At 39.9% G+C, this 12,094-nt stretch overlaps 1 protein-coding gene across 1 annotated transcript; it reads right to left on the bottom strand.

Moving 5' to 3' along the window:
• Positions 1–1,279: 1,279 nt before the first annotated feature.
• On the bottom strand, positions 1,280–12,077 carry LOC102232412 (E3 ubiquitin/ISG15 ligase TRIM25-like). The gene is made up of 9 exons (XM_014475268.2): positions 11,129–12,077; positions 9,878–9,973; positions 8,145–8,225; positions 6,931–7,083; positions 5,472–5,631; positions 5,308–5,346; positions 4,274–4,345; positions 4,085–4,162; positions 1,280–2,459 (listed from the first exon to the last, which is right to left on the bottom strand). Exons 1-9 carry the CDS (start codon positions 11,723–11,725, stop codon positions 1,900–1,902), a joined length of 1,836 nt encoding a protein of 611 aa, XP_014330754.1. The 5' UTR covers positions 11,726–12,077; the 3' UTR covers positions 1,280–1,899.
• Positions 12,078–12,094: the final 17 nt, after the last annotated feature.

The following is a 12,094-nucleotide window of genomic DNA, read 5'->3' as shown; positions in this document are numbered from 1 at the left end:
TTGGATGAAAAAAATAAAATAAAAATAACCTCAAACAGTACCAGCAAATCAAACTACCGCATCAACTGGCAGAAATGACAAAACAAAACAGCAGGATTAAAAAGCATAATGTGCCTCATACAAATGTGCTTACTTTGTGCATTTCAAGTAATGTTGTTATATTTCTTGAACTACTTGAACTACTATGTGATTCAATAACTATTAAAGTCAGAATTATTTTTTTCTGCAGTGGTCCTAATTTTCTTTCACAATTTCATTGAAAACAAGTCAACTGCAACATTTTGCATAACGTTACAGCAGCTTTTCAAGCAAGCACTATGAAAATGTATAACTAACCACTATGTCACATGCTTTGCTGCTCTTACTCTTCCTTAGTGCTTCAGTAGGCATTTTGGCAGGCGCCTGATAAGGGTTATTGGATAACAAAACCAGATAGTTTCTCATTAAGCTCTAGTGGTTTGTTTGTCACCTGATGTTGTAACAGTCAATTTTCTTTAAATGTAGTCAAAACAAAGGAGATGACTTTGTACTGGTTGAGGTTTTTATGATGAGCAGAAATAGGCCAAAGTCTGTCTTAAGATATGTGAAAGGGATGTCTAACATTTCTCATTTATGTACTCATTTCAGAAGATTTATACGAAGTCTAAGTCTTTATCCTGGTGGTATGTGCAGCAGCACCAGTAGCTATCACACAGAAATAGGACTGAACTGATAAAAGAATAATGTCTCTGTCCCCATCAGAGACAGAGTCATTGTTCTTTGTCCAAATAGCTGATAGCTGAAAGAAGAGTGTTGTGTCAATAGACACACTGCACAATGAACTGATGAACCAGCAGCTTAGTGTGTTCATGTTTAGACCTTTTCAGATTTGTAATAAGACCATTGGCCATATTTGCTTAAGAAATATTGAAATAATCAAAATCATATTTTCTGTGCAATGTAAAAGCATACCCACATTTTCATTTTCTGATTCCTTTTGTGATCAGTATGTCTCGCTTCTTTTCTTTCTTCATTCCTTCGTTCCAAGATATTCCATTGATGCACTTAATTAAATTTCCAAATTACAAGTATTTATTTGTAATACATGTACAAAACTCTTGTACAGACATTTCGAGAAGTTAAATTTAACATGTCTGTCGTTAGCTTCTAGCTTGATGAAATGCACTTTTATTATCTGTTTCCAACTGCACAGTAAATCTGAAGCAGCTTTAGGCTTCTTGTCTTTATAAACAGAATGTTTTAGTGGTTAACATAAAAAAAAAAAAAATCTGACACAGCGTTCATGTTTTCCACACCAACCTGTTTACTTTATTTAAAATTCAACTGTACACGGCAGAAAGAAAAACAGGTTATTTACATTCTTTGGAAGAAATGCTGTTAGTCATTGTGTTTCTCTTCCTCTTTGGTAAACTCGGGTTGTTCCCGCATGTAGCTGCTTTTCGCCACTACCGCTTTCACATACTGTAAAAAGAATGCCACATGTCATGTCACTGCTTTCTCTACCATCTAGTCTAAAATGGGATTATAGCCCTTTTCTTTGTCTTTTAATTGTTAAATTCTCTCCTCAAGTCTTTCCTTTGCTCTCAACTATCTCCGCTAACATCTACCACTGGCTAACTGCAGTTACAATCTTTGGCTGCAATTTACATAAAACAATAATGATGTTTCTGATTTTAAAGATATATTTAAATATAAAATAATATGTTAAATATGTGTATAAAATATATATTTTTTAGATATATTTTTAAAATATATTTTAAATATATTTAAGAAGATTCTTCCGAGCAGGCTTCTGATTTTAAATGTTAAAATCAGAAACAGGCATTTAAAAATAATTTAGTTTGGCCACATTTCCTTCCGGTTTTTGAGCGGCAGATCGTCACTGCTACATAATGACCTTTAGATCATGCTAGCATTAGCATTAGCTCCCGGGTGTGGGCAGATGAGCAGGGTGGAGTCCAGGTCCAAGCGGAAAGCCGGGTACAGCGGTTGGGGGAACTGGCACTGAAAGGTGTGGAGGAGCACCACCGTGTCCGAAATGCTGTAGAAAGACAAGGTCCCTTTCTGTCGCTCCAGCAGAACCCCGATCCGCGAGCAGGACGGGGCGGCCACCGTGGTCTTGCGGTTGTCGTGCCACGCCGAGTAGCCTGTATGCGTGCACCGCAGCCGCCAGGAGTTCTCGTTACGGCCGAGCAGGCAGGGCCTTCCGCCGCCTTTGCGTCCGATTGATAGCGACGTGACCCCAATGTCGACCCATCCTCTTCCCCGCCACTCCACCTCCCAGTAGCTGGCGGCGCCAAACTGGCCCTCTCTGCACAGGACCTGAGTCACTGAATCAAAGCGATGTGGGTGAGGCGGATAGGGCTGGGTGTTCTCGCCACAATGGGCGCCCTGGGGCTCCTCCAGGAGAACCAGAGTGGGGTGGGCCGTGATGGCGTCCAAAGAGAGACGACATGAAACTGAGGGCAGCAGAGAGAAAAGTGAGTTAACGGTTAAATACGGCGAACGGTACAGACATTTTGAGGGGCAGCTGTGAACTGATAAAAGAACAATGGCTCTGTCCCCATCAGAGACAGATGCATTGTTCTTTATGCCTAAAGCTGATAGTTGAAAGATGAGCTAGTGCGGCAGATGGAAACTTAGCACTGAGAAATTTATTACAGGCAGTCATGTCAGGCTCAGTTATGGAAATGTGGGGTAATATAGACTTTAAAATCCAGCCACTGTTAAAAAAACAAACAAAAAAAACATTTCAGACAGGCAGTTTTTTTGGTCCAGAGGAAAAAAAGAGTAGACTGTGCTCCAGCACCACCTAGTGTCTGTCTGTGCATGTCTTTGGCACAGCTAGCTAAAAACAAAACTAACTGAAGTTTACAAAACAGTCAAGTACATTAGGTTTTGGAATTTATCCAGAAAAATTAATGTAGGAGAAGCTAAATGTGCTGAATGTTTTCAAAGTCAGCAAAAAGTGCTGAAGCACCAAGATAAAAATTAGCTCTGAGATTAGCAAATTAGCAGATTAGAGGAACGTAAATGTTTTTCCTCTAATCTAAAAAAAAAAAAAAAGGCATCTTAATCTAAACTTTAACATTTGGAAACAACAGAAGCTGGTCAGGATTTATTGGCTGAAACTATTTAGCACAAATTTGGTTAATTGATGAATTTGAACTTTAACAGAAAAGGTTCAAATTCATTTTCTGCTCAAATTCAAAATGCAGACAAAGAAAAAATGTCAGCATTTTTTCTTTGTCTGCATTTGAAGTGAATAGAAGAAATATTGTAAACAGAATTTTATGAGACAGATCCAACACATTTGCACATAATTCTATTTGTTGTTTTGTGCCAACTGAAAACTAAAGTAGCTATTTTTGCAAAGAGAAATTTCAGTCTCTACATGAGCAAAGCTTGTATAGCGATGCCCCCCAAAAAGCTGTGAAATGTACCAACTAATGCACTGTATCTGGCAGACTAAATTTAAAAAAGCATGCCACACTTTTCAGTTTTTTACTCAGAAAATATTTAGAAAATAACAACAGCGTGTGTTGGCTCTTCACTGAGCTCTCATCCATTGTTCCTGCGCTGTAAAGGACGGTGCCAGGCCAAGATGTGAAAAGTCGTCCAGTATTTCAGAGGGCGTTTTGACACTGACGGGACAAAAGACTCGCTCTGCCTTCACCCTCCTCCACGTGAATTATTAAAGCCTGACGAGGTGCCGCTACATTGACATGTTGTCAGCTGGAACAGGTAGCAGCACCGGTCTTAATGATGAACCAGGATGTCATAAATACATCATGATTGTCATTCATTATTGAAGGCAGGCCAGACGAGGGCTTTCTGATTTCCATACCAAGATTCTCATTGTAAATAAAAGAACAAACGGAGAGAGGGATGAGATGGAAAGATGGAGAGGACAGAGGCGGGGAACGGTTCCGTTTAATTTCCTGATGAGGATTTCCTTTTGCACGCACCCAATTCCTCTCAAACGTCAGACAAAAACAATCGACTATTGAATTGTATCCCAATTTTCCTGTATGAGTGTGAGCATGAACCAAGTTGATTCCCTTTATTCAAATAAAGTCCTTACATCTGAGTAAAGCCGCCCTCATTCTCTGGTCAGGTGGTTGCAGGCACAATATGGACAGAGGAAACGAAACTGGAACGGCTGTAGAAGTTGATTATAAAAAAACAAAACAGAGAGGAATGTAATAAAAAATGTTTGTAAAGGAATTTTTTTATCTCGGAAAGAATTACACATCTACAATCTTCCACGTACCCCTGCTGTTTTGTTGCCCCACGGATTGGGATCGCTGAGGTTTGGAGTTCCCCAATCGGTAACTCTGGCCACCTTCCCAACACGACAAAGATGAAATAAATAAATCAAAAATATCAACTAACTTCACACAACGTTCATGTTGGCCAACTGAAATTGGTGTAGCCAATTTTTAGTCTTAAAAAATCTTGAATTTTTTAAGACCATCATGAATACAATTTGTGGCCTATATCACATGACGTATTGCTGTACTTTTTTACTTTTACTTATTCGTTTTATTATGAAGTATCTTTACTCTTACTTGAGTAAAATTTCTGGATTCTCTACCCACTGAATGAACAACAAACATGTTTTAACCAAAAGTTCTCCAGACTCAGACACACACCTGCAGTTTTTGTTAAAGTTTCACAAGTTTTATATTGAAAGAAACGGATTTGGAAAAATCTACTTTTAGCTGATTTTGGTATTTATTTTTTTATGAACTATTGCCATTTTGGTCCTTAAAAATGATGATAAGGACCAAAACAGAGAGGAATGTTACATTCTTATATGGTCCACTTAATGTCCACTTAGCTTTATATATTTGATCCATCTGATTATGTCATTTTTAAACATTAAACTATTAATAATTTGATCAGTTTCTCAGTACTTGAGTGGACATTTTACCAAATACTTTTTTTACTCTTTAGTAATTTCTTCAACAGCTGTTTTTTACTTTTACTTGAATAAAACTACATTGAAGAGGTGCTACTTTAGTAACATTTTTGGCTTCTCTATACCGACCTCTGATGTATTGTAATTTCCATTGGTAAAAAATAAAAAAAGAAATTCTTTAGAGGATTGGGCACCAAAAACAGACCCAGCCCAGGGGCCCTGCATCCTTGAACATCCGGCCCTGCATGTTGTCTTTTTATCATTATTAATTAAGGGCTGCAGCGTTAAATGTCATGTTAAAACCTCAGACACGACTCTCCCACAGAGGGCAGGACACGGTGGAGTGTGCGGGTGCATCCGAGGATCGCGTTACTTAAGCTTACCGTTTACAAGCTCTCTAGCGGGGACGCAGTTCTCATTACCTGGAAGAAAAACAACACGTTGGACAGAGAGAATGAGCCAGCTGGGTCAGAGGTCAGGAAAAGGCCGGCGGGTTGCTTTCTTGGTGTAAATGCTATATTTGGCACTGCGGGTGATTCCTCCATACCCACACGGCCAATCCTGTCGACCTCCTCCCTGCAGACGTCCTCGATGCAGCTGCGGAGGTGGCTCAGCGCTCTCCTGGCGTCGCTGAAGGCCTCCGGGGCCAGGCTGAAGGTCCCGGGGGGCCGATCGGCGGCGACGGGGATGCAGAGCAGCGCGGCCGCCTGAGGTGGAAACGCAAAGACAAACGAGCGGAAAATTACGCACTTTGCCCTCCCTCGGGAAAACCTCGCTGACTCATTTATTCCTCTCATCCGTTCCTCCTAATGTCTGAGCATCTCTGTTGGAGAAAAAGAATCTTTCAAGCACAGTTCATTTCCTGCGGGGTCCCTAATGACATGCTCATCTTCAGCAAGAAATAAACTGCGTTTTCAATATTTGCCAAGAACGAGGTTTATACGGTTTTCACTCAGTAAAACTCGAGCGCTTTCAAGGTGAGTTTTCAAAGGCAAATGAGCTAAAGAAGACACTTTCAATTCACTATTATATGATATAATTTATTACTGTTAATATAAAATAATATGTTGCATTATGCATTCTATAGTAGGGACAAAATATAGTAAAATACAGTATAACAAAATGTTATGCTTTGACATGTTTTTCTTACACCTTACGCACCTGACCGACATGAAAGAGTTAGAAAACAAAATCTCTAAAATAATGTTACGTTTTCTGGCATTTATCAAATAGAAATAATTTTAGTGATTCTACCTGATAAAGAACTAGAAAAGTTTGGTCTGATTTGACTATAAAGAGTGAGAAAAAAAAAGTATCAACTATAAATAACACATTCCAAATTTAGGCTGTTAATCAAACATTAGATCATACGTTATTGTAAAACTGTGTAGTTTGAATATCAAGCACTTTCGAAGAAATTATACAGGAATAAAATACTTTCCCATGAGATTCAAGCATCTTCAAGAACTTCAACACCTGTAAAAACTCTGTAAAAAAGTTTGATACATAGATAAATAGTAACAAATAAAAAAACAAATTGCACGTTAAAAGTCTACAAATATATCAAGTATAGTAAAATAAAAAATAATGTTTTATTTCAGTTGAAATAATTAAAAATATGTTTTTAATTTTACTTAAGAAATGAATGTTTTTCAATATCTAGAATCTTGTTTCTATTGATTTTAAGCTTGTTTATTTATTTTTATTGCTCAAATATATTTTTTTCCACTTCCAAAGAGTGTTTTGTTTTTCCCAGTGTCTCCCTTCATTTCCTAGTAAAAGGACATGGATGATGCTGCCGTCACCCGTTTCCAGAAACCGTCTACTCGGCTCCTATTATTTCTCTGGATTAAACCCACAAACCGCAATCCAGATCAGATAGCAGCAGCTCAGATTTCTTCTGTCTCGTCAAAGAAAAATACTAATTTCCTAAAAGTGAGGCTTTGATTTTTTTTTCTTTTTTTTAGTTTTGATATCGGTGACTCCTCCCTCTTTTGCCCCGTCACCTGTGTCAGCCGGACGTTGTCTTCGGTTCGCAGCAGCTGGCCGATCTCCTCGTCTCTCCTCCTCAGCTCCTCCAGGTCCGTCTCCAGAAGCGCGATGTCTCGCTCCAGTCTGCTGACCGCCGCTCGGCCCTTCGCCTCCAGCAACGCTCCCACCTAAAACACAGACACGGAAAATCCACCACAAGTGCCAGGACGTAAAATACAGAGTGTTTCAAAAATTATATTCAGGAACTGCCTTGTATCTGTAGCTGATTCAGATCATTGAATGCATTTAAGCAAATTAAAATTCCTGTTTTTAATTTATTTAAAGAAACTTCTTTCCTCAACTTTTATCTAAGCTTAAACGGATACGTTTGTGTTTAGAGCGCTGTCATTCCTTCCAATACCGATATTGCAGCCTTGAGAATCGGCTGATAGCGATACTGACCCGATACGATAACAGCATGAGTCATACAGGGGTTTCCACAGGAATCACCAACTCAAATATAAGACTTTTTAAGACCATTCTGAATTCAATATAAGAACTGTGTTGCGACAAAAATGTACAAAAGACAATAAATTGGGGATGAGTTTGCATTAGCCCACGATGGGCGTAAAAACCGCTAGCTAGCTAGCTAGCTATCAAGGGTGTATTGGTAGCTAGTTATTGGTAGCCTGAACCGCCACCAGTCACAGAACATAGAATGAAGATTTGTGCGCAGGCAACCCAAACTTTAACCTGACACAAAGATCTTGTGGGGGGAAAAAAAACTACATCAAATTTACCTGTTAGATACTTCATCCACAACAAAATGTAAGACCTATGATAAATGTATTTAAGGTCAATATACTTGCATTAAAAAAATAAGTTTAAGATGTTTTAAGGCCTTAATTTATGACATTTTAACGGTGCGTGGACACCCTGATACATTATTTTGTTGTGCATGCTACTCAAACAGAATTAAATGCTGGTGCAGACTAAATGCTGGTGCGGACTAAATGCTGGGGGAAGACTAAAGGTTGGAGCAGACTAAATCCTGAGACAGACTAAATGCTGGGGTAGAGAACTTCTAATGGAGATTTTAGATGCTTGTCGATATAATCTGATACTCATCTTTTGGCTGATATCAAACCGATTTCCGATATTAATACCGGGTCTGGACACCCCGAGTTCTAGTGTTGGGTAATTCTGCAGTGCCATAACAAACCCAGAACTTTGAAGTGCTACTTTTCACCTCAGCTTTAGTTTTCTCCAGGCGGTGAGCGATCTCAGCGAACAGAGCATCACTCTCCTCTAGAACGGCGGAGGACAAAACCTAAAAAAAAAAAAGAAGAAAAAAGACTCATGAGAGATTGTGTGTAGTGAAAGGATAAAATAAGCCACATAATCCAGATTTTAAGAGATGACACAAATAAAAGCATAAAATATATATTTTTTCAATGAGTTAATAAAAAAAAACTAAGTTTGTTGTTTTAGGGAGGAATAAAAGTCTGTAGGAGGTTGAAGGAAGGCGTTTCTCAAAAGACCGAGTTGCTCAGAATAAAGGACATAAATTTGTTTTGCACTGAAACATGATACAGTAATTAAATTGAAACAGGATGTCTGAGTGAGTGAGATGTCGGAGTGCAGGCTTTATGTGTCTGCTCAGCTGTGTAGCCCTTTAATGCGGCTTGTCATTCAGCTAGATAGCTAACTAGATAACAAAACAAAAATAGGTTTCACCACAGTCAGTGAGAGAAAATATTCAAATAACGCCAAAATTATGCATCTTATAAAAATGCTACAGCATCCTAAAACAGGAAATTCTGAGGTAGGTATTTAAAAATCCTGAATTTACATTAAATTGGGCAAAACCTTGGGACCCAAACAGAAACAAAATTATAATTTCAACATTTAAAGTCATAAAGTTTACAGCAAATGCTCTCCAATAAATATTTGTTGATCAGTCAATCAAGTTTCAATCAAGTTTTTTTGTACGGCATATTTCATCAACACGGCACTTCAACGTGCTTTATATCATGAAAACAAACAAAAAAAAACCCCAACAGAATCATAAACACATCAACAGCTGTGGAAACCAACAACAGACTTTACATTTTGTCAAGTGGCATCATTAAAAATCATAAATACAAATAAAATATATTGGTTAAAACAAGTTTGTAGATCTACGTTGAGCTGAGCCTCATATTTGTTTTGTCTGTTCTGTTTTAAGCTGTTCAGAAACGAAATAAAAATATAAAAAAGACCAAACTCTACACGTACACCAATCTTAAAAAAAACAACAACAACCTGACCTGCCGATTCTGATTTTGCCTGATATTGATTTATTTTGTCTGAAAAGTTGCTAAATTTAGCAACAAATTAAATTTCACAACTGTGAAGTTGGCAGCAGCGGGGTGACTGTTGTTAAGATAAGATCGACTTCACATGTAAGTTTCGACCAATCACTGATCTCTCAGGATTAAGGGACTCAGGGCCGATTTAAAAGCTGATAGCTACAGCTAACATGCTTATTCCAAAGAAAACCAACGAAAGATGACGTACTAAATGAAAAAACGTTTTCAAATCTCGCGCACGGAGCTGAAGTAACAGATTGCTTCGCTGATGCTCGGTCGTCTCCCAGAAAACGGAGGTGTTTCCACAAACAGTTCCCCACTTGAGAGAAAACCGAAGGTGTTGGATGACAACAGGTAATTTTTTCCAGGTTCATTCCACTCATGCCGGCTGATTTCTCAGAACTTCCACTTAGACGGATGATGCTTCAAGCGCAAACAAACACATTTTGACCTCTTGGGACTTCGGCTTGACATAAATAATTAGTAAGTTCTTGGAAACCCTTCGACATTGACGGAACGGCAAAGAACATTGAAACCAGAACATTGGTTCATAGAAACACTGGATTAACGACGAATAAGGGCACCGTGTGTGTGTGTTTGTGTGTGTTTGTGTGTGCGATGGTTTTGTTACCTTCTGGGACTCCAAGCTCTGCTGGAGCTCTTCCAGGTCCCTCTCTCCGGTCCGTATCCTTCCCTGAACCGTCCTCTGGGATTCCTGGAGCTGGAGCTGAAAGATCACCCAACAAACCAAGAGGTGGCTGATATCAGCAAGACACCAGTGCAAATATGGACGTTCTTGACAACTGACTTAGAACCTCAAACGCATTTAGACACAATAATTCAGATTTTCCGAAGGCCATCATCTGAGCTAAACTGAAGTTATTTGAAGCTTGGCCCCTAAGGAAATGTCAAACTAAATTACAATCACATGGGAAAAAACAAACATATGTTTGGAGGTCAAATTTAACAAGACTGAGATTCCTATAATTAAAGTAAACAAAAAAAACCCCAACAAAAAACAGAAGAGAATACTTTTTAACATTTTCTGTAACAATGCAACTTCTGCCAAGGACTAAATTAGGACATCCCTACATTTGTTCCCCCATAAAATATCTAAAATTACACCTATTACGGCAGGTTTAGCACTTTGCTGCAGCTTTTTAAAGAAGGTTTGCCCTGTTTACCTCTCAGATATTTAGCTTGGTGAGCTTCTGACTGTTGAAGTAAGTGTGAACACCAAAAGATCTAACAAAGGTGGGTCTGGTTTAAATCAGCCATTTTACAGTGTGGAAATAAATCTGCAAGTGGTGGACATTCAATGCAACAGCTCTGCTTTTAAGATAATGAGATAAAAAATGGGGGAAATGTTTCATTTTTAAGCGGGGATTTTTAGGGCCAGTTTATAATCCTACAGAAGACACCTGGACCAGGATGGTGCATTTAAGTATCAGTCGTAAACTATATGATCCACATTAAATGGGCTATAACAGTTTAATGTATCATTCTTAACAGCACATCTATTTATATTTACGCTGAAAATCTGCTAAATTTGACAATTTATAATTTTTAAGTTATCTTATGGTACATTGAATTTAGGCTAATAAATGGAGAGATGTGATGAAAAAAACAATACAAGACGAAGCCCGGAGGTACAGGGCAATTATCTCATCATAAAAACAATGACTTTGTTATCTTTTAGTGTTGTTTGAATTTGGTTTTAGATCATTTTTCGTACTTGAAACCATAAACGCTTATTTTTATTATACTACTGTAACTATATCATCCACTTTATTTGCTCCACCGTAAACCCACCAGAATAAAACTCCACCCGTACAAAGCTTTCTTTGACCGCCCCTGTCCCACATCCCGTCTAACCGGGTACCTGTCTCCTGGCTTTCAGCGTGTCCGCCCTGCGCTCCTCCTCCTCCCGGTCAGCCTGGCACAGGAGGCAGTCGCCGCTCCACTCGGCCTCCGCCTCGGAGCCGCTCCCCACGGGCTCCAGACCGAGGCGGTGCTGGGCGCACAGCTTCTCCGCCAGCCGCTCCACCGCGTCCACCAGCTTGTGCCGCCGCAGAGGTCCGACCTCGCGGTGCGGCAGGACGTGGAGGTCACAGAAGGACGCCAGGCAGACCAGGCACGACTTGCCCGCCCTCAGCTTGCTCTCTGTCGGACAGAAGTCACACGGCACCTCGCCGGCTTCGCCCAGGTACAGTTCCGGCTCGTGGACCATCTCGCTCAATATCAGCTTGTCGACGACCTCGGCAAGCACCGTGTTTCTCCGGAGCACCGGTCGAGGGCTGAAGATGTCCCGGCACTGTGGGCAACTGAACTGGCCCGAGTCTGCCTGGTCCCAGTAGTTGCGGATGCACACCATGCAGTAGGTGTGTCCGCAAGGGATGGACGCCGGGTCTCTGAGGATGTCCAGGCAGATGGGACACCTGAACTGGCCCTCTGTCACTGAGATGTTAGTCTGAGCCATTTCTGGGGAGAGCGCTCCTCCGTAGGCGGGTGACTTCTGAGCTGCCAGTCGACGGTGTTCCTCCTGAAAGAAACTTTTCCTGACTCCAGAAGTGTTGTTGTGAAGGAGAGAACTCCTTCCGCAATGTTCACAGCGCGCCTGTTGTGCTGCCCTCAGTGCGGTCTGACAGGTACGGGATCAGCCCACACAAATAAAAAAAAAAAAAATCAACAAACACGCTACTTTCTCTGAGCTAAGACTTTTGAGTTTTACTGCAAACGCACAAAAAATTAAAAATAATGGTGATAAATACGATCAAATAAAAATGTTACGAGTAAATAAATAGTAATTAACGCTGTATCTGTAACACACATTAAATAAAGGTGATAA

This window comes from Xiphophorus maculatus, chromosome 5 (assembly GCF_002775205.1).
Source record: "Xiphophorus maculatus strain JP 163 A chromosome 5, X_maculatus-5.0-male, whole genome shotgun sequence".
Classification (NCBI taxonomy): domain Eukaryota; kingdom Metazoa; phylum Chordata; class Actinopteri; order Cyprinodontiformes; family Poeciliidae; genus Xiphophorus; species Xiphophorus maculatus.
This window is presented reverse-complemented; position numbering and strand designations above follow the sequence as displayed.

Excerpts from the sequence above, each read along its gene's own strand:
- LOC102232412 (XM_014475268.2), bottom strand. The coding sequence starts at position 11,725 with ATGGCTCAGACTAACATCTCAGTGACAGAGGGCCAGTTCAGGTGTCCC. Across the intron at positions 8,226-9,877 it reads AGAGCTTGGAGTCCCAGAAG|GTTTTGTCCTCCGCCGTTCT; the intron begins GTAACAAAACCA and ends TTTTTTTTTTAG. Across the intron at positions 5,347-5,471 it reads CGACAGGATTGGCCGTGTGG|GTAATGAGAACTGCGTCCCC; the intron begins GTATGGAGGAAT and ends TTTTTCTTCCAG.